General features: G+C 41.2%; 1 protein-coding gene across 19 annotated transcripts in view; it reads right to left on the bottom strand.

Annotated features, from left to right (window-relative positions):
• CADPS2 (calcium dependent secretion activator 2) overlaps positions 1–23,757 on the bottom strand; it is a 699,771-nt gene that overhangs the window by 237,286 nt on the left and 438,728 nt on the right. For all 19 annotated transcript variants that reach the window (XM_077264954.1, XM_077264944.1, XM_077264942.1 and 16 more), the window contains 2 exons: positions 6,591–6,694; positions 542–698 (listed from right to left, as the gene is read on the bottom strand). In XM_077264954.1, the coding sequence (XP_077121069.1) occupies positions 542–698; positions 6,591–6,694 (261 nt within the window). The remainder of the gene's footprint in view (positions 1–541; positions 699–6,590; positions 6,695–23,757) is intronic.

The following is a 23,757-nucleotide window of genomic DNA, read 5'->3' as shown; positions in this document are numbered from 1 at the left end:
TTGATATGTAATAGTAAGTATGAGCCCTGAATAAGCTGACAGTCAGTGAATAATTTTAGATGTATGATTTAGAAAATGATCATTTCAGATGTCAAGGGTCATATTTGAAGAAAACACACACATTTCTCTAATAACATATATTACATATATTTCTTATAATTGCTGGCAAATATCTGGAAAGCCACAAGAAATGAATACATATAAATAAAAATATTAGGAGAGCGTCCTTAAAAAAAAACAAGTACAAAGGAAAAGTGGAGTTGATACCTACAGCAACTGCTATTATGAATTATCTTGCTTTAAAAAGAGTCTGAAATAAAGGGACTGTAATTTCCACTAATCTTTGTACTATTGATAAATTTTCCCCTAAATATTGTTTTGCTATAAACACATTGAAATTATAATATCTATGTAAGAAATTGTGATTTATGTTGCATGGTTGAGCAACAATATACCATACTTAATAAAATTCAGAGTTTTTATTTCACACACACATCTCTTTATATCCAAATCTTAAGTCATTATGAAAATAATTACTTACAGTCAGTCCTGAGAAAGTTATTCAGCAACTGAAAAAGAGGGAAGCTTTCCCAAGAGTCTTGTGGTTGTGCTTCTAGTGCAGAGTTCATATCAACTGAGAAGAGGGACCAAAATATCTCAGCATGCTCTGCAATCAGATCTGGCCACCAGGAAAATGCCTATGTTCAAAGAAACATTGCAAATCAAAAACTGAAAAGCGGACCAAGAATTTAAAGAGAATCTGTGACCCCAAAAATCGTATAGGAGATAAGGCCACTGGCATCAGGGACTTATCTACAGCATTCTGTAATGCTGTAGATAAGCCCCCGATGTTACCTGAAAGGTAAGAAAAATAGGTTATATTATACTCACCCAGGGGCGGTCCCGCTGCGGGCGGTCCCGCTGCGGCCAGTCCGATGGGCGTCGCGGTCCGGGGCCTCCTATCTTCATACGATGAAGTCCTCTTCTTGCCTTCCTACCGCAGCCCCGGCGCAGGCGTACTTTGTCTGCCCTGTTGAGGGCAGAGTAAAGTACTGCAGTGCGCAGGCGCCGTGTCTCTCTGACCTTTCCCAGCACCTGCGCACTGCAGTAATTTGCTCTGCCCTCAACAGGGCAAACTATGCCTGCGCCGGAGTCATGGCAGGAAGACAAGAAGAGAATGTCATCGTATGAAGATAGGAGGTGCCAGACCCGGACCGCGACGCCCGTCGGACTGGACAGCAGCAAGACCGCCCCTGGGTGGGTATAATATAACCTGTTTTTCTTACCTTTCAGGTTACATCAGGGGCTTATCTACAGCATTACAGAATGCTGTAGATAAGCCCCTGATGCCGGTGGCCTTATCTTATATACAATTTTTAGGGTGACAGATTCCCTTTAAAGTTGCATTCATTACAACTGACATTTCATCAGCAGAGTACAGTAAATTCACATCACAAACAAATAGAATGCAATAGATATATAGATTGAATAAAAGAAGAAAATGGAGCTGGGTCCTCCATATTATTTATTAATCAGATGAGGGAAAGTCGACAGCGGGGGCTGAAGTTTATAGTCTGGGAAGGGGGAAATAGACACAGAGCTTCCCAGTCTTTTAATATCAGTTCACAGCCTTTACTGGTTATTAACAAGGGGTGACCCAAACATAAAAATAAAGTGGGATCCCCCCTATTATTAATAACCAGCAATTAGGCAGACAGCTGGGGGCTAATATTAATAGCCTAGGAAGGAACCATAGATATTGGAACCTTCATAGACTTACAACATCAGCCTTCAGCCGACCCAGAAATTCTATCACTTAGACTCTCCTCTTCCCACTTGCCCTGGTGCGGTGGCAAGAGGGGTAAGGGTATTGGGGTTGATGTCAGCTTTGTAATGTCAGCTGACATCAATCCCAGAGGTTAGTAATGGAGAGGCATATTTCAAAAAAACTGACTGTCATATCCAAACATAAATGGAGAGGCGTCTATAACACAACCCCATTGCTAACTCCATAGTAAGACGTAATAAAGACAAACATAGTGTAAAGTCTTTTATTTGAAATAAAAACTCTGCAACCCTATTTTACCCATTTATGAACATCAAAATAGTAAATCTCACTTGTCCACACATAATCCCTATGTGATGCTGTCCCACAAATAACTCCAGCTCTGGTACATCCGGATGCTTTGTTGAGGGGTGGCAAGATTCGTCCACTCAGCAAGTCAGCAAGATCACACTGAGACAGCAGCGTGAGACTGCTCCTGCAGTGTCCAGCGCCAACACCGAAGTTCACAATGTGAGTGGTGACATCAGTAAGGTGACCGGGGTTCATCGACTATGAACACTGCTGTATCAATGTAATCCTGCTAGCTTGCTGAGCGCTCGCATCATGCCCCCACTCAGCAAACGATCTGGATGAGGCAGAGCTGGAGTTCTTCATCGGACAGCATCACATAGGGATTATCTACGGACAGGTGAGAATTACTTTTTGTTTTAATTTTTATTTTTACATTAAAAAATGACTAAAAGATGGTTGGGGAGTTTTTATTTCAAATAAAAGACTTTACTCTGTTTGTCTTTATTAGATTGGACAGTGGGTTAATAATGAGGGTGTCTTAACCCCTGGGCTTGATGTTAGCTGACATTACAAAGCTGACATTAAATGCCTAATGATGATAAATATAATCCACCTGTGTGTAATCAAGTCTCCGTATAAATGCACCTGCTCTGTGATAGTCTCAGGGTTCTGTTTGAAGCACAGAGAGCATCATGAAGACCAAGGAACACAACAGGCAGGTCCTTGATACTGTTGTGGAGAAGTTTAAAGCCGGATTTGGATACAAAATTATTTCCAAAACTTTAAACATCCCAAAGAGCACTGTGCAAGCGACCATATTGAAATGGAAGGAGTATAATACCACTGCAAATCTACCAAGACCCGGCCGTCCCTCTAAACTTTCATCTCAAACAAGGAGAAGACTGATCAGAGATGCAGCCAAGAGGCCCATGATCACTCTGGATGAACTGCAGAGATCTACAGGTGAGGCGGGACAGTCTGTCCATAGGACAACAATCAGTCGTACAATGCACAAATCTGGCCTTTATGGAAGAGTGGCAAGAAGAAAGCCATTTCTCAAAGATATCCATAAAAAGTGTCGTTTAAAGTTTGCAACAAGTCACCTGGGAGACACACCAAACATGTGGAAGAAGGTGCTCTGGTCAGATGAAACCAAAATCGAACTTTTTAGCAACAATGCCAAACGATATGTTTGGCGTAAAGGCAACACAGCTCATCACCCTGAACACACCATCCCCACTGTCAAACATGGTGGTGGCAGCATCATGGTTTGGGCCTGCTTTTCTTCAGCAGGGACATGGAAAATGGTTAAAATTGATGGGAAGATGGATAGAGCCAAATACAGGACCATTCTTAAAGAAAACCTGTTGGAGTCTGCAAAAGACCTGAGACTGGGACGGAGATTTGTCTTCCAACAAGACAATGATCCCAAACATAAAGCAAAATCTACAATGGAATGGTTCACAAATAAACGTATCCAGGTGTTAGAATGGCCAAGTCAAAGTCCAGACCTCAATCCAATCGAGAATCTGTGGAAAGAGCTGAAAACTGCTGTTCACAAACTATCTCCATCAAACCAAACAGCTCGAGCTGTTTGCCAAGGAAGAATGGGCAAGAATTTCAGTCTCTCGATGTACAAACCTGATAAGAGACATACCCCATGCGACTTGCAGCTGTAATCGCAGCAAAAGGTGGCGCAACAAAGTATTAAGTTAAAGGGGCCGAATAATATTGCACACCCCACTTTTCAGTTTTTGAATTTCCACAAAAATTTAAAATAACCAATAAATTTCGTTCAACTTCACAACTGTGTTCCACTTGTTGTTGATTCTTCACCAAAAATTTACATTTGGTATCTTTATGTTTGAAGCATGATATGTGGGAAAAGGTTGAAAAGTTCCAGGGAGCCGAATACTTTCGCAAGGCACTGTACATTTAAGTACATGAAAAGTTCCCAAATATGGCCAACCCCTATACAGTAGAAAGATAATTAAAAAAAAAAATACATTTTTGCAACACATGTTGTGCTAACTGTTTTAAAGTCCTCAATTTACTCAATAAAAGTACAATCATATCTACCCTAAGTGAAATATTGTGAACAACAATAAAAAATAAGTAATATTAACCCCTTCACCCCCGGAGCTTTTTCCGTTTTTCCGTTTTCGTTTTTCGCTCCCCTCCTTCCCAGAGCCATAACTTTTTTATTTTTCCGTCAATTTGGCCATGTGAGGGCTTATTTTTTGCGGGACGAGTTGTACTTTTGAACGACATCATTGGTTTTAGCATGTCGTGTACTAGAAAACGGGAAAAAAATTCCAAGTGCAGTGAAATTGCAAAAAAAGTGCAATCCCACACTTGTTTTTTGCTTGCCTATTTTGCTAGGTTCACTAAATGCTAAAACTGACCTGCCATTATGATTCTCCAGGTCACTACGAGTTCATAGACACCTAACATGACTAGGTTATTTTTCACCTAAGTGGTGAAAAAAAATTCCAAACTTTGCAAAAAACAAAACAAAACAAAATTGCGCCATTTTCCGATACTCGTAGCGTCTCCATTTTTCGTGATCTGGGGTCAGGTGAGGGCTTATTTTTTGCGTGCCGAGCTGGCGTTTTTAATGATAGCATTTTGGTGTAGATACGTTCTTTTGATCGCCCGTTATTGCATTTTAATGCAATGTCGTGGCGACCAAAAAAACGTAAATCTGGCGTTTCGAATTTTTTTCTCATTACGCCATTTAGCGATCAGGTTAATGCTTTTTTTTAATTGATAGATCGGGCGATTCTGAACGCGGCGATACCAAATATGTGTAGTTTTTTTTTTTTTTTAATTGATTTATTTTGATTGGGGCGAAAGGGGGGTGATTTAAACTTTTATGTTTTTTTTATTTTTTTCACATTTTTAAAAACTTTTTTTTTTTACTTTTGCCATGCTTCTATAGCCTCCATGGGAGGCTAGAAGCAGGCACAGCCCGATCGGCTCTGCTACATAACAGCGATCATCAGATCGCTGTTATGTAGCTAAAATGCAGGTGTGCTGTGAGCGCCGACCACAGGGGGGCGCTCACAGCCACCGGCAATCAGTAACCATAGAGGTCTCAAGGACCTCTATGGTTACAATGGAGGAGCATCGCCGACCCCCGATCATGTGACAGGGGTCGGCGATGCGCTCATATCCGGCCGCACGGCCGGATGCGGTAGTTAAATGCCGCTGTCTGCGTTTGACAGCGGCATTTAACTAGTTAATAGCGGCGGGTGATCGCGATTTCACCCGCCGCTATTGCGCGCACATGTCAGCTGTAAAAAACAGCTGACATGTCGCGACTTTGATGTGCGCTCACCGCCGGAGCGCACATCAAAGCGGGGGTCCCGACATGTGACGTACTATACCGTCACATGTCGGGAAGGGGTTAAGGTCCTTATCCAAATGATCGGAAAGGAGATACTAAAACAAATTAAACACAATTTCTAGATATATTACTGTAAACTACAATCCCAACTCCCAAAAAGTTGGGACGTGTAAAGAAAACAAGAATGCAATTATTTAGAAATCTCTTATCACCATATTTTATTGACAACAGAACATAGATCACAGATCAGAAGGTGGATGTTGGACAGTTTTCATTCTATCTAATTTAGGAATTGATGGCAGCGACACATCTAAAAAAAAAAAAAAGTTGGCACAGTGCCATGTCTACTATTATGTAAGTAGTGAAAAATAAGACTTCCAAATAATTGCATTATTTTCGTTACATTTTACATGGAATTACAACTTTTTCTGGAATTGGGGTTGTACTTTGATTACTCCAAAAACAAAGAAAAGTAAAACTCTCCAGTAATAAAGTTTTTAACATGAAAAGGAACAGTGAATTACTACATACACTTACCTCTTTCCCCTACATATATCCAGCAAACGTGTTGCAAAGTAAGAAAGAGACATTACACATTAGGCAACAAAAAAGAATCATGATATTAGAAAGAATACTATAAGATTATCACGAGGGCATCGGAACATCGCTGGTCAGTCATGCGGCCTCCCCAGTCATTTTACAAGCTAGGACAAATCGCTTTAAACCTCCTTTGATACAAATTCTAGTAAAAGCTAAATCTGTATCTAGGTTCAATTGATCTGTCTTCTTTAACATTAATACGTTGATGTAAAATTTCATAAAATATTCTTCACACACTAAAACATGTTAGCAGTGATATTTTTTTTTTTCTTGAGGAGAACATATACCCTTGGGAGTTTTTTCAGATTTTACAGGCAGATGTTTCTGTAATATCAAATACAATTTCAAGAACATATTCACACATGGCAGGTGCAAGGTAAAAAAAATAAAAAAATAAAACATTTATTTTTTTGCACAAGTATAGCCAGATGTTTTAAAGTCTTCAATTTACTAGGGATTGGAACAATTTACTCATAAAATATTTTAAAGAACACGCAAATATTGTAAAGTGACAACACTCTTTTAGATGATTATAAATAAAAATGAATATAACAATTACATTACCTCTGAGTGATGCTCTTCATTTTGCTGCAGCACCTCAATGCACAGCTCGGCCAGATGAAGCACATCACTTAATTTCTTTGAAGGATCTTCTTGACTCATAGTCTCTGCAAATTGAAAAGAACAGCTTTACTAAGAATCTGGTATTACGTATTAAATATATTATTGTTTCCATTAACCCCTTAGTGAGGAGGCCACATTTTTAAAATCTGAACAGCATCACTTCAAATGGCAATAATTCTGGAATGTTTCAATATATTGCAGTGATTTTGAGACTGCTTTTTCGTGATACAGTGTATTTTATGATAATGGTAAATTTAGTTTGATATTTTTATGTTCATAAAAAATATCAGGAATTTGTCAGAAACTTCTAAACATTTCCAATTTTAAAATTTTGAATAATTATCCCTTTAATCCAGATAGTCATACCACACAAAAACATGAGTAAATAACATTTCCCTCATGTCTGCTTTACATCAGCACCATTTGTAAAACGTTCTTTTAATTTTGTTAGTATTTTAGAATGTTTAAAAATGGAGAAGTATTTTTTTAATTTTTTTCAAGGAAATTTACAAAATGTATTTTTAGAGACCTATTATGTTTTGAAGTGACTTTAGGGGTCCCACATATTGGAACCCCCCAAAACTGATACCATTTTAAAAACAGCATCAGTCAACATATTCAAAATTGCTGTCAGGTAGTTTATTAACCCTTCAGGTGCTTTTCAGGATTAATGTAAAGTGGCATAATAGGAATAAAAAAATAATTTTACCACCTAAATGTTGCTCATTTCTGAACAGGTCACTATATCTGGCATACTTTAAGGCCATGAGTTGGCCTTGAACTGTCATAGCAAACGTCAGGACCACACAATCATAATTTCAGGGTGCCAATAGGGTTAAAGAGAGAGTACCTTAACTCTGTTAACCATTTAGATGCTGTAGTCACTATTGACAGCAGCATCAATGTGGGTAAATGGAAATGGTTGGTGCCAGCACTGATCGTAGCTGGTGCAGCAAGTTGTCAGCTATAGTGTACAGCCGACAGCTGGTGGATTGTCACCTATTGGAAGATGCTACTTTATGAATAAAAAGATGCATTGGTGGTCATTAAGGGGTTAACCTCTGGAGCATTTTTTTTTTTTTTTTTTTCCGCTCCCTTTTCTTTCTAGAGTCATAACTTTTTATTTTGCAATCAATATGGCCATGTGAGGGCTTTTTTCTTTGCGGTACGATTTGTACTTTTGAACTACACCACTGATTTTACCACACAATGGACTGGAAATTGGGAAAAAAAATCCAAGTGTGGTGAAATTGCAAAAAAAGTGCAAGTTCACAATGTTTTCTCTTTTACTATGTTCACTAAATGCTAAAACTTACCTGCCACTATGATTCTGCAGGTCATTATGAGTTTGCAGATACCAAATATGTACAGGTTGCTTTTTATTTAAGTGGTGAAAAAAAACAAAACAAAAAAGGCACCATTTTCAGAGTCCAATTACGTCTCCATTTTCTGGGATCTGGGGCTGGGTGAGGGCTTATTTTTGTCAAGCTGACATTATTATTGACACCATTTTGGGTTAGATACGGTCTATTAATTGCCTGTTATTGCATTTTATTGCAATGTCGCGGCGATCAATACAAACTTAATTCTTGCATTTTTAATGTTTTTCTTGTTATGTCGTTTACTGATTATTTTTATATTTTGTTAGATCGGGCGTTTCTGAACACAGAGATTCCATATATGTGCGTTTTTGATTTTTCTTGTTTTATTTCGAATGGGGCAAAATGGGGGTCATTTGAACTTTAAAACAGAGGCTGGACAGACATCTGTCTGAGATGGTTTAGTGACCACTGCATTGCATTGAGAAGAAGGTTGGACATGATGACCCTTGAGGTCCCTTCCAACTCTAACTTTCTATGATTCTATGTTGTCAGAAATTACTGTTAGGCCACACTTCAAGGCTGAGAAGGAAGGAGTGCTATTTGGCTTTTGGAGCACAGATTTTTCTAGAATAGTTTCTGGGAGACATTTGCGGCGCCTCAAAGGTGCCAGAACAGCAGAAAAACCCCCAAAGTGACCCCATTCTAGAAACTTCACCTCTCAATGAATTTGTCTACGGCTGCAGTGACTATTTTATAAAATATGCACAAGACTTTTTCTGGAGAATTGCAAATATGCCAGTTTAGTGCCCATACATTGTGCTCCCATAAAGTGTGATTACCTCCATATATTGTAGTGCCCCCATACACTGTGCTGAGCTTGTGCTTCTGACGATACATACCCGTAAATAAAATGCCTTCGATCCATTACAATAATGCCAAACATGTGGCTGCTTACTGCGGTTTAAGCACAGAAAGAGAGGAGAATTTGGATTTGGGAGCACAGAATTCACTGGATTTTATTTGAGGGGTTGGGAGCCATGTCGCTTTTCCAAAGTCTTTTTTCTACCAGTAACGTGGGAACCCCCATAGTTCCAGTGACAGATCTGAGTGGGGGATGGTTTTGTATGGTATAAATTAGGCTTTCTATTGGTAACATTTTAAGAAACATAATTTTCGATCACTTCCAGAATAAGGCTGAGATCACATTCTTGTTTTCTACGCAGATCACTTATGTTGGGATTTCCGTGTAAATCCCACAAGAATGCAATTCAGACGAACCCCCCCAATGGAACCACCCACCATGAGGCAAATGGAGACGCTTCATACTCCATTTGGCATCTTCTCCAGTGGTATCCATTTTTTTTTTTAGTCGTGCACAGATCTCTGGTCGCCAACACTTGTCTTCTTAAAAGACACCTAAAATGATGGGACACTGCAGGAACAGCGACCAGTCCAAAGTGGCTCCAGCTGTCTCATACATGAATGGTTCCGTAGGGGTTTTGTCTGAATCGTAGTTTTGGAGAATTTACAGGGAAACCCCGACGTAAGAGCTCAGCAATTCAGTTGTTGTTTTTTTTTTGCGCCATTCACCATGTGGTAACAGTGATAAAACTGATTTGTTCATCAGGTCAGTACGATTACACCAATACCAGATTTTTTTTTATGATTTGTTCTTTTTACAGACTAAAAAACAATATTTTACAAAAATGAATCTGTTTTTGCATCATCATATTCTGAAAGCGGTAACTTTTATTTTTTTGTTGAAAGAGCCACATTAGTGCTTGTTTTTTGCTGGATGGTTTGACATTTTCATTTACCGTATTCCATTTTCTTTACATGTGAGTTTTTGATTGATTTTCACTCACTTCTTTGTGAGTCAATATGATGAGAAACAAATATTTCTGGCATGTTTTTTATGATTTTTTTTTTACGTCGTTCACCAAACAGAATAAATAACATGCCAGTTTTATAAAGTGGCTTGTTCCAAAAGCGTTAATACCAACTAGGTGTATGTTTTTTGGTTTATTCTCACCTCTTCCGACAAGCCTACAATTTGCAGTGACCTTTAGTCTGCTGAACCGCCGCACGACCAGCTCTACTCTCTCCTAGTGTATCCTCACCCATCCCCTGCAGACTATGAGCCCTTGCGGTCAGGGTCCTCTCTCCTTCTGTACTTGTGTGTGCCTTGTATTGCTCATATTTATTGTGCTTGTCTATATTTGCCCCTTTTCACATGTAAAGCGCCATGGAATAAATGGCGCTATATAAATGTATAATAATAATAAGTGATTTGCGTGTGCTTTTTTTGTGTTTTTTTTTTTACTTTTGACATATTTTAACTTTTTTTTCACTTTTATACTTAGTTCCACTGTGGGACATGTCTAATTTTTATTTTGATCACTGTACTTACTGTACAGCAGTACATGAGACTGTCAGTGTCTCATTGACTGTGCCTGTGAGACTCGCCACTCCGAGTCTCAGTCTCACTATGGTAACCATCGGGACTTGTGATTCTCATTGTGGGGGTCTAATGGTTGCTAGGGGGTTTTAAGACCCCCTTGCAACAACTTAAATACCGCTTTCGGAATTGATAGCGGGATTTAAGGGGTTTATCGGCCCCGATCGGTCGCAAAACCGGTCGGGTCCGATACTGCAGAGTGTCAGCTGTCATGTACAGCTGACACCCACGGGAATCTTCGCTGCCAGACGGTACTATTCCCTTATCTCCCTCATTGCCATGTTAAAATGGCAATGAAGGAATAAGTACCCTTAACGACTGCTGTTTAGATGCATATTGGCAGTCATTAAGGGGTTAAAAGGATTTGGAAAACAGGAACACAAACCAATTTTTTTTTTTTTTTTAACAAACTTCTGAATTTTCTTTTCACCACATAACCCCTTTACGACCTTGAAATATCCATACATCCAGGTTAGTGAGTACTTACTGACCTTGGACGTATGGATACATCATCTTTAACCCCTTTCTGACCTCAGACGGGATAGTACGTCCGAGGTCAGAAGCCCCACTTTGATGCGGGCTCCAGCGGTGAGCCCGCATCAAAGCCGGGACATGTCAGCTGTTTTGAACAGTTGACATGTGCCTGTAATAGGCGCGGGCAGAATCACGATCTGCCCGCGCCTATTAACTAGTTAAATGCCGCTGTCAAACGCAGACAGCGGCATTTAACTACCGCTTCCGGCCGGGCGGCCGGAAATTATCGCATCGCCGACCCCCGTCACATGATCGGAGGTCGGCGATGCTTCAGTATTGTAACCACAGAGGTCCTTGAGACCTCTATGGTTACTGATCCCCGGCAGCTGTGAGCACCACCCTGTGGTCGGCGCTCACAGCACACCTGCAATTCTGCTACATAGCAGCGAACATCAGATCGCTGCTATGTAGCAGAGGCGATCGTGTTGTGCCAGCTTCTAGCCTCCCATGGAGGCTATAGAAGCATGGCAAAAGTTTAAAAAAAAGTTAAAAAAAATGTGAAAAAAATAAAAAAAATATAAAAGTTTAAATCACCCCCCTTTCGCCCCAATCAAAATAAATCAATAAAAAAAATCAAATCTACACATATTTGGTATCGCCGCGTTCAGAATCGCCCGATCTATCAATAAAAAAAGCATTAACCTGATCGCTAAACGGCGTAGCGAGATAAAAATTAGAAACGCCAGAATTACGTTTTTTGGTCGCCGCGACATTGCATTAAAATGCAATAACGGGCGATCAAAAGAACGTATCTGCACTGAAATGGTATAATTAAAAACGCCAGCTCGGAATGCAAAAAATAAGCCCTCACCCGACCCCAGATCATGAAAAATGGAGACGCTAAAGGATATCGGAAAATGGCGCAATTGTTTTTTTTTTTTTTAGCAAAGTTTGGAATTTTTTTTCACCACTTAGATAAAAAATAACCTAGTCATGTTAGGTGTCTATGAACTAGTAGTGACCTGGAGAATCATAATGGCAGGTCAGTTTTATAATTTAGTGTACCTAGCAAAAAATCCAAACAAAAAACAAGTGTGGGACTGCACTTTTTTTTGCAATTTCACCGCACTTGGAATGTTTTTACCGTTTTCTAGTACACGACATGGTAAAACCAATGATGTCGTTCAAAAGTACAACTCGTCCCGCAAAAAATAAGCCCTCACATGGCCAAATTGACGGAAAAATAAAAAAGTTATGGCTCTGGGAAGGAGGGGAGCGAAAAACGAACACGGAGAAATGGAAAATCCCAAGGTCATGAAGGGGTTAATGAGGCACCACAATTGCAGTCATGGTGATTTCATTAATGCAGTTAACCTGAAGATATGTGGTTATTCTGCAAGTTAACACTGTTATTATGCTGCCTGATGCCTGCAAGCAGCCGAATACAGCCCAGAGAAAATGATCTTTATTTTCCCCACCAGCATTTGGTATTCAGTGATAGGGGCGGGTTCAGTCATCCCTCTGAGTATACAGCGAGGCCCTGAATGACAGCTGAGCCCCAATGCAGGCAGTGTCAGTCTGGGCTGGGGGCATGGTTACAGCCTGTATTCTCAGCCGCCTTGCCTCTATGACTGAATATTGAATGCTGCATTGATCAGAGGCTGGAGTCTAGCAATGCCAGGAGGGGAGGATGAAGCTCAGCACAAACTTCCAGTAAATAAAATAAAAAAATTTATTAAGTGAAAAACAAGATTAAAAACAAAATCTGATGCGTTTTATGTGGGGGGAAATGTTTTATGTGTTTTCGGAAATCAATACAATATTGCGGTGATGGGGTGATCTGGAATAAGCCATATCTGAATCTTGGAATTGATGACGCCTGATGAGACACTTTCATGGACACATTGAGAAAGTATATTTTTGCAATATGATGTAGGATCAAAAGTCTATCTTTTTTTTATATGTCTGAGTGTCGTCCAAGAGGTCAGCCACAGATTTACAATAGAATGAGGAATCCATCACGACCACACAGCCCGCCTTATCAGATTGTTTAATTAAAAGGCTTGTATTATGTTTAAGTACAAACTAAAGTACCGTATATGAATTAATTTTTTACTACATCTTGCATTCCCCGAACACCCGTTTCTGCTTAAAGCTGACAACTCAGCACATCCAAACCAGTCCATACACCACATCACTCTCAATTCAACTACCATAACACTTGTGGGTTTCTTTCTATATACATACAGGTCCTTCTCAAAAAATTAGCATATAGTGTTACATTTCATTATTTACCATAATGTAATGATTACAATTAAACTTTCATATATTATAGATTCATTATCCACCAACTGAAATTTGTCAGGTCTTTTATTGTTTTAATACTGATGATTTTGGCCTACAACTCCTGATAACCCAAAAAACCTGTCTCAATAAATTAGCATATCAAGAAAAGGTTCTCTAAACGACCTATTACCCTAATCTTCTGAATCAACTAATTAACTCTAAACACATGCAAAAGATACCTGAGGCTTTTAAAAACTCCCTGCCTGGTTCATTACTCAAAACCCCCATCATGGGTAAGACTAGCGACCTGACAGATGTCAAGAAGGCCATCATTGACACCCTCAAGCAAGAGGGTAAGACCCAGAAAGAAATTTCTCAACAAATAGGCTGTTCCCAGAGTGCTGTATCAAGGCACCTCAATGGTAAGTCTGTTGGAAGGAAACAATGTGGCAGAAAACGCTGTACAACGAGAAGAGGTGACTGGACCCTGAGGAAGATTGTGGAGAAGGACCGATTCCAGACCTTGGGGAACCTGAGGAAGCAGTGGACTGAGTCTGGTGTGGAAACATCCAGAGCCACCGTGCACAGGCGTGTGCAGGAAATGGGCTACAGGTGCCGCATTCCCCAGGTAAAGCAGCAACTGGACTGTTGCTAAGTGGTCCCAAGTACTTTTTTCTGATGAAAGCAAATTTTGCATGTCATTCGGAAATCAAGGTGCCAGAGTCTGGAGGAAGACTGGGGAGAAGGAAATGCCAAAATGCCTGAAGTCCAGTGTCAAGTACCCACAGTCAGTAATGGTGTGGGGTGCCATGTCAGCTGCTGGTGTTGGTCCACTGTGTTTCATCAAGGGCAGGGTCAATGCAGCTAGCTATCAGGAGATTTTGGAGCACTTCATGCTTCCATCGGCTGAAATGCTTTATGGAGATGAAGATTTCATTTTTCAGCACGACCTGGCACCTGCTCACAGTGCCAAAACCACTGGTAAATGGTTTACTGACCATGGTATTACTGTGCTCAATTGGCCTGCCAACTCTCCTGACCTGAACCCCATAGAGAATCTGTGGGATATTGTGAAGAGAAAGTTGAGAGACGCAAGACCCAACACTCTGGATGAGCTTAAGGCCGCTATTGAAGCATCCTGGGCCTCCATAACATCTCAGCAGTGTCACAGGCTGATTGCCTCCATGCCACGCCGCATTGAAGCAGTCATTTCTGCCAAAGGATTCCCGACCAAGTATTGAGTGCATAACTGAACATTATTATTTGATGGTTTTTTTGTTTGTTATTAAAAAACACTTTTATTTGATTGGACGGGTGAAATATGCTAATTTATTGAGACAGGTTTTTTGGGTTATCAGGAGTTGTATGCCAAAATCATCAGTATTAAAACAATAAAAGACCTGACAAATTTCAGTTGGTGGATAATGAATCTATAATATATGAAAGTTTAATTGTAATCATTACATTATGGTAAATAATGAAATTTAACACTATATGCTAATTTTTTGAGAAGGACCTGTATATACAGGCTCTGGCAAAACTTAAGAGACCACAACATCAAAACCCTGTCATGGGCAGCCCAATCTCCAGACCTGAACCCCACTGAAAACCTCTGGAATGTAATCAAGAGGATGATGGATAGTCGCAAGCCATCAAACAAGGAAGAACTGCTTACATTTTTGTGCCAAAAGCAGTGTGAAAGACTGGTGGAAAGCATGCCAAGACGCATGAAAGCTGTGACTAAAAATCATGGTTATTCCACAAAATATTGATTTCTGAACTCTTCCTGAGTTTAAAGTGTTGTTTCTAAATGATTATGAATTTGTTTTCTTTGCATTTTTTGAGGTCTGAAAGCACTTTTTTTTTTTTTTTATCTTGACCATTTCTCCTTTTCGGAAAAAAAATACTTGTATTGCTTGGAAATTCGGAGACATGTTATCAGAAGTTTATAGACTAAAAGAACAACTTACATTTAAGGCTACTTTCACACTAGCGTCGGGCCGAGGTTCCCGACGCTAGCGTTGTCTCCACCGCACAACGGGAGCAGCGGATGCATTTTTCCAGCGCATCCACTGCCCCATTGTGAGGTGCGGGGAGGTGGGGGCGGAGTTCCGGCCGCGCATGCGCGGTCGGAAAAAGCGGACCGTCGGGAGCAAAAAACGTTACATGTAACGTTTTTTGCTCCCGACGGTCCGCCACAGCACGGCACAACCGTCGCACGACGGTTGCGACGTGTGTCATTGCGTCGCAAATGCGTCGCTAATGTTAGTCAATGCAGAAAAAACGCATCCTGCAAGCACTTTTGCAGGATGCGTTTTTTCGGCAAAACGACGCATTGCGACGTAATGCAGTTAACGCCAGTGTCAAAGTAGCCTTACTCAAAAATATACCTATAAAGAGAAAAATCAGACAAACTGAACATTTTGCAATGGTCTCTTAATTTTTGCCACAGTTGTATATGACCATATTGGCATTACTTACAAAAACACGTCAGCTTTTGTTTTTAAATCATGTATTTCAGTTAATAAATTTTTGAATTTTATGTACTGAAAGTTTGTGCTGAGCTTCATCCTCCCCTCCTGTTCTACGTTGCCACAATCACCAGCTGGACTAGTACCTTCTAGGAACATATCGAACCATCACTGCTGCTGGTGTTCCTGCAATTCCTGAAAAAAGTTTCTGATCCCTGATTTTTTCCAAAAGCACTGATCAGCATTTGATTGCTCGATTTTTAGCAGTTCATTTTTGTTTGTGCGTCCTGCAGCTGCTGAGCGCTGATCACTCATGTAAATCACTGATCAACGTCCATGCTCACTGTTTTCCCAGATTTTTTTTTGTCCCTGTCCAATTTCCCCCTTTACACCACCCTCAGTGCATGTGTCCTGTAGCAGTCAAACGCTGATCAGGACACAAATTACTGATCTGCACTTGCGTTCGCTGTTTTCCAGCATTTCTTTTGTACGGTCTATATTTTCTACCCCTACTCCTTTGCATCACCTCAGTGCATGGGTCCTACAGTTACTTTAACCCCTTCACCCCCGGAGCTTTTTCCATTTTTTCATTTTCGGTTTTTGCTCCCCTCCTTCCCAGAGCCATAACTTTTTTATTTTTCCGTCAATATGGCTATGTGAGGGCTTATTTTTTGCGGAACGAGATGTACTTTTGAACGATACCCTTGGTTTTACCATGCCGTGTAACAGAAAACGGGAAAAAATTCCAAGTGTGATGAAATTGCAAAAAAAGTGCAATCTCACACTTGTTTTTTGTTTGGCTTTTTTGATAGGTTCACCAAATGCTAAAACTGACCTGCCATTATGATTCTCCAGGTCATTGCGAGTTCATAGACACCTAACATGTCTAGATTATTTTTTATCTAAGTGGTGAAAAAAAATTCCAAACTTTGCTAAAAAAAAAAAAAATTGCTCGATTTTCCGATACCCGTAGCGTCTCCAATTTTCGTGATCTGGGGTCGGGTGAGGGCTTATTTTTTGCGTGCCAAGCTGGCGTTTTTATTGATACCATTTTGGTGCAGATATGTTTTTTTGATCGCCCGTTATTACATTTTAATGCAGTGTCGCGGTGACCAAAAAAACGTAATTTTGGCATTTTGATTTTTTTTCTCGCTACGCCATTTAGCGATCAGGTTAATCCTTTGTTTTTATTGATAGATCGGGCGATTCTGAACGCGGCAATACCAAAATATGTGTAGGTTTGATTTTTTTTTATTGTTTTATTTTGATTGGGGCGAAAGGGGGGTGATTTGAACTTTTATATATATTTTTTTAAATATTTTTAAACACTTTTTTTTTAATTTTGGCATGCTTCAATAGCCTCCATAGGAGGCTAGAAGCATGCACTACACCAGTGATTTTCAACCTTTTTTGAGCCGCGGCACACTTTTTATACTTAAAAAATCCCGGGGCACACCACCAACCAAAATGGCACAAAATGACACTAAAACAGTACATATTCTACATATAGTTAATAATATAGATTCTAAATGTATTTATACTCACTCAGTGTGAAACCTGGGCCTGTTTCGATAAACACAAAAGGGATATCCTGGCAGGAATGGTGGAAAGACACACACGAAGCTCTTCCTTAAGGCTACGTTCACACGATCCGTTTTTCACTGCGGATTTTTCCGGTCCTTTTTCGGGGAAATCCGCAGTGGAAAACGGCGGTGCTTCTCTCGGCGGATTTGTGTCCTTTTTCTTCTGCGGATTCCACTGCGGGTTTCCAACTGCAGTTTCCTATTGGTGCTGTTGGAAACCCGCAGCGGAATCCGCTGAAAGAATTGACATGGTACTTCTTTTTTCCGTTGGCAAATCCGCGCGGATTTTCCAGCGAAAAAAAGGATCGTCGGCACAGCGGGTTTTGTTTTCCATAGGGTAACATTGTACTGTACCCTGCATGGAAAACGGCTGCGGATCCGTAGCTGCAATTCCGCTACGGATCCGCAGCAAAAAACGGATCGTGTGAACGTAGCCTTACAGTTCTCAGTCTCTCCCTGTTTTTTAGTTTTTATCGCAGTCAAGCTTGAGAAGCCCAGCTTACATAGATATGTGGTCGAAAATGGGAGCAATGTCAAAATAGCTTTGTTGGCCAGAATGGGGAACTCCTTGGCAACAGATAACCAAAAACTGTCCAAAGGAAGATCAGCAAACTTTAGCTTTAAACCGCGATCTTGTTTCAGTTCAATGAGTTCCTCTTGCTCCTTTAAAGTCATGTCCTTTCCAGCAACGGATAATGAGCTGTATGGGTCCCTAACCCAGTCAAGGCATTCTGTGAAGGTTGAAGAGAAATAAAACGATAACTTCTCAAGAGTTTTCAAATGTCTGCCAATCACCTCGCACATTGCAGCAGTGTTGTCATCATGCAGTTTCTCGGTGAGCGGGAACATCTGAAGGTTGCCACCCTGCACATGTTGCTGCCAGAGCTGCAACTTTAAACGGAATCTGTTCATTTTATCAGTGCTTGTAAGCAGGTTTTCATTTCGGCCTTGCATCCGTGTGTTTAGTTCACTCAGATATTGAAATATATCAGCCAGGTATGCCAGCTTTGCACACCACTCATCACTTGCAAGCAGCTTTGAATAATCGGACCTCTCGTTTGTCAGAAATATTTTAAGTTCACCCCTGATGAAGTCACTGAGGTGACGATACGCGTTGGGTGGGCTATTTTGGAGTTGACTTTCCCTCTTTTTGCCTCAAACCCCTCAGCCCTATGCAGTATGTGAGCTGACCTATTTGGAACTATTTTGTTGGGTAAATGTAATAATTTTTTTTTTTTTCTTTTTTTCCCCGATTAACCCTTTGGGGTCTTTTTGCTCAATCATGCTGTGAATCTACTGAGATTCCTATCTAGATTTGGTGCCAAACTGTTATTTGTGCTTTTGGGTATTTAGCTACATGTGTTCTTGATGCCCGTTATATTAGCACCATAACTGCACTTTATACTATATTATATGGTTTATATCTACATTGGGTACCAATCCATAATCAATAGGCTGTTTGGAGGTAAAATATGATTTATTGATGTTTGTGGGGCATTATACGATTCTTTGTGGTTATTTGGTGAGGGATTGTCCTCTTCCATTGGCAAGATTTCATCCTTGTACACTGCCCTTGTTCTTGGGTGTATTTTTCTGTATTTATGTTTTTAGATGTTTATAAATTCCAGTTGTGTGGTTAAAAGACATTAAATAAAACGTTATTTGTTTATATACTATATACTGTCTCGGTGATCCCTGCGTTTGTGCATGTTTCTTTTCTCTTTTGTTGTCAGAAATATTTTAAGTTCCTCTCGCAACTCATACACACGGGCCAGCACTTTGCCGCATGACAGCCACCTGACCTCCGTGTGGAGCAATAAGATTTTATGTTCCGCTCCCATTTCTGTACACAAAGACACAAATGAGCGACATCTCAAAGGTCGCGTCTTCACAAAGTTCACTATGCGCACAACATCATCCAACACGGGAGCTCGATCTGCTGGTAAGGTCTTTGCAACGAGGGCCTCACGGTGCAAGAAACAGTGGGTAACAAGAACATCTGGGTTTCTTTCTTTAACCCTACTTACAAAGCCTTTGATGCGCCCGACCATGGCTACGGCTCCATCAGTGCAGACACCTGTGCAGTTTTCCCATGTAAGCCCACTTTTATCAAGATATTCCGATGTGACCTGGAATATTACCTCTCCTGCTGATTTTTCTGGCAGTGCCTTGCAAAATAGGAAGTTTTCTCTAATGGCTTCTCCATCCACAAAACGCACATTGGCCAACAGCTGACAATGTCCACTGATATCCGTCGACTCATCAAGTTGCAAGGCAAATTTCTTACTGATCCGCACCTTTTCCAAAACAACTGTTTCAATGTCCGCAGACATGTCATCAATCCGTCTGGCAATTGTGTTATCAGAGAGAGGCACTTTAGCTATCTCTTTGGCTGCGTCAGGGCCAAGCATCTCATTTACAATAGCTTTACAAGCTGGCAGTATTAATGTTTCTGACACATTGTGTGACTTTTTTGATTTAGCTATGAGTTCAGCAACAATGTAGCTAGCTTTGAGGGCTCTCTCATTTACCTTTGTGCTTTTTCTCAAAAAAGTTGCCCCTTTCTCATTGTTTGTACGTAAGCGTACAAAATACTCCATCGGCTTGTTTTGAACGGAAGGGTGTTTCGTTTGGAGATGGTGTTTAAGCTTGCTTGGCACCATGGCGCTATTGGATAGCTTCTCACCACACACCAAGCACAGTGGTGTTGGTGCTGTCGCATCCCCAGTGAAAGTAAATCCAAATGAAAGATAGCTTTCACTGTATTGCCTTGAGCTCACCGTCTTGTCTTTTTTCTTTTGTCGACCTCTCATACTAGGGCCTTCATCTGGGTTAGAATTGTGTCCAGGGTCCTGTTCGGCATTTGCCTTTTCCATTCTCAAATACTTCTCCATCACTGCTGAGATAGTGTGCGCAGCCACACACTAAAATAGAAGAGTATTACATTATCTGCCACACTTAAAGGACCTCTGCCAGGTACTAAAAGTACCAGCTCATATGCTGAGTATTCTGCCAACAGTTCATATACTCAGGCAAAAGCTCATATAGTCAGCAACAGCTGATTAACTGTTAATGAGCTGTTGCTGACTTAATGATTATACACAGCATTATTGGCGGGCATTACCTTGGCAGCGGGCAAATGCGAGAGTCTCTCCGCTCTCAGGATGACGTCATTAAGTCGTGCGAGCGTTCAAAGCTCGCGCATGTGTTATTCCGTGACTGCGTATCGCTGCGCATTGCCGGGGAACAAAACAAAGGGGGCACCATAGTTTGGGGAACTTTCCCCGCGGCACACCCGACCATGTGTCGCAGTACACTAGTGTGCCGCGGAACACTGGTTGAAAATCACTGCACTACACGATCGGCTCTGCTACATAGAGGTGAAGTACAGATCACCTCTATGTAGTAGAAATGGTGGTGTACTTTGAACGCCGACCACAGGGTGGCGCTCAAAGCAATCGGCCATCAACAACCATAGAGGTCTCAAGGAGACCTCTGGTTGTTATGGCAATGCACCGCTGACCCCCGATCATGTGACGGGAGCGCTAGTTAAATGCCGCTGTCAGCGCTTGAAGGCGGCATTTAACTAGTTAATGGGCGCGGACGGATCGCGATTCCGCTCGCGCTCATTGCGCGCACATGTCAGCTGTACAAAACAGCTGACATGTCGTGGCTTTGAGGTGGGTTCACCGCCGGAGCCCACCTCCAAGCGGGGGATCTGCCAGCTGACGTACTATTCCATCAGCTGGCAGAAAGGGGTTAAAGGAAATAATTATTTGATCTCTTGCTGATTTTGTAAGTTTGCCCACTGACAAAGACTTGAACAGTCTATAATTTCAACATTGTGAGATAGAATATCAAAAATAAAATCCAGAAAATCATATTGTATAAATTATATAAATTTATTAGCATTTTGCAGTGAGAAATAAGTATTTGATCCCCTACCAAGCATTAAGGCTGTGTGCACACGTTGTGGATTTTGATGCGGATCCGCAGCATTTTTGGATGCGCGGAATTGCATCAAATCCGCAGTGTAGTGAAGTACCAATGTTATTCTATGTGAAATGAAGAATTGTTGTGCACATGCTGTGGAAAAATCCATGCAGATTTGCAGCGTTTCATTTTCCACAGCACGTCAATTCATTTTGCGGATCTGCAGCGTTTCTGCACCCATTGTCTTACATTGAGTCAGGCACATCCACAGCAAAACCGCAGGTGTAAAAAATATCTGCGGATTTGCTGCTCATGTGGGTGCGATAAATGCTGCAGATCGTGAGGAGGAATAGTGTGTGGGTGGATACTGTGCGTGTGTTAGTGTGCGGGGGTCTGTATGTGTGCGGGTCTGTGTGTGTCTCTGTGTGTGTGTGTGCGCGTGTCCCTGTGTGTGTGAGGGTCTGTGTAAGCAGCCATTGTCTGACAGGACTATGGCTCCCATCTGGCTATGAATGCTCACAGTGATAGCATTGCCGATGATGGGAAAGTAGTCCCTTCAGACAATGCTTGTGTTTAGTATTAAAACAAACAAAACAAAGCATACAGAACATACAGCAGACATACAGGACACACATTACAGACAGTACATACAATATATAACATACAGTACATACTCACCATTCACCTAGTCCCCGAAGCCATTGATCTCCTGTCATAAAAATAACATAATAAACCAACCTATACTTACCTTTCCTCTGTAGTCCAGTTAATAATGAGTGTCCCACGACGATCTCCCATGTAGAACAGTGACATGGGGTGATGTCAGTGCTCTACAGGGCCTCCGCGATGAACTGACAGGCAGAGGTAATCCTCCATGATGTGTCCCTCCGCCTCTGCCGGGAGAGAGGTCACCAGAGTTCATTCTCTCACCGGCAGCACTGTGTGAGAAAATTCCCACGCAGCATTGCCGTAAAGTGAGCCTGAATTCAGGTAACTTCTTCAGTGATGCACTGCAGGAGCCATTATCTCCTGTCAGTGCATCGTGGGAGGCCCTGTAGAGCAGTGACATCACCCGATGTCACGGTTCTATAGGTCAGATCGTCGTGGGACACTCGTTATTAATTGGACTGCGTCGGAACAGGGAGTATACTGTTGGTTTATCATTTTTTATTTTTTGCAGGTGATCGATGGCTTTGGGGAATTAGGCGTGGTTGTATAAGTATGGTGAAATTAAGAATATTAAAATACTTTTTTCTGGCTGTGTCTTTATTTAACTCTTTCACTACTATAGAATTAGTAATGGATAGGTGTCTTATTGACGCCTCTCCATTACTAACCGGGCTTAATGTCACCTTACAATCAAAGGTGACATTAACCCCTTATTACCCCATATGCCACCACTACAGGGCAGTGGGAAGAGAGGCTAAGTGCCGGAATTGGCGCCATTTCTGGGGAGGCTGGGAGCTGGTATTTGTAGCCTGGGGGGGCAATATCCATAGCACCTCTCTAGGATATGAATATCAGCCCGCAGCTCTCTGCATAGCCTTTCTGGACCTGCGCAATGCTGGAATTGGCTACAAAACCATATTTAAGATGCTGGGTGAGAAGGAGACAACTGTTGGTGCAATAGTAAGAAATACAATGACTGTCAATCAACATCGATCTGGAGCACCATGCAAAATCTCACCTCGTGGGGAATGCTTGATCATGAGTAAGGTCCTTGATACTTGATCAACCTAAAACTACATGGGGTAACTTGTTAATGATCTCACGGCAGCTGGGACCACAGTCACCAAGAAAACCAATAGTAACACATTACGCCATAAGGGTTTCAAATCCTGCAGTGCCTGCAAGATCCCTTTGCTTAAGAAGGCACATATGCAGGCCCGTCTGAAGTTTGCTAATAAACACCTGGATGATTCTGTGAGTGATTGGGAGAAGGTGCTCTGGTCAAATGAGACAAAAATTGAGGTAATTGGCATTAACTCAATTTGCCGTATTTGGAGGAGAAATGCTACCTATGACCCAAAGAACACCATCCACACTGTCAAGCATGGAGGTGGAAACATTATGCTTTGGGGGTGTTTATCTGCTAAGGGCACAGGACTACTTCACTGCATCAATGGGAGAACGGATTGAGCCATGTACCATCAAATTCTGAGTGACCACCTCCTTCCCTCCGCCAGAACATTAAAAATTGATTGTGGCTGGATCTTCCAGGAAGACTATGACCCAAAACATACAGCCAAGGCAACCAAGGAGTAGCTCAAAAAGAAGCACATTAAGGGCATGGAGTGGCCTAGCCAGTCTCCAGACCTTAATCCCATAGAAAACTTATGGAACTCTGAGTTGCCAAGCAACAGCCTCAAAGTCTTAATGATTTAGAGATGATCTGCAAAGAGGAGTGGACCAAAATTCCTCCTGATATGTGCACAAACCTCATCATCAACTACTACAAAAAAGTCTGACTGCTGTGCTTGTCAACAAGGGTTTTGCCACCAAGTATTAAGTCTTGTTTGCCAAAGGAATCAAATACTTATTTCTCACTGCAAAATGCAAATAAATTTATATAATTTATAC

The sequence above is a fragment of the Ranitomeya variabilis genome, chromosome 5 (assembly GCF_051348905.1).
Source record: "Ranitomeya variabilis isolate aRanVar5 chromosome 5, aRanVar5.hap1, whole genome shotgun sequence".
Taxonomy (NCBI): Eukaryota; Metazoa; Chordata; class Amphibia; order Anura; family Dendrobatidae; genus Ranitomeya; species Ranitomeya variabilis.
Note: the sequence above shows the minus strand (reverse complement) of the source record. Positions and strands in the feature narration are given on the sequence as shown.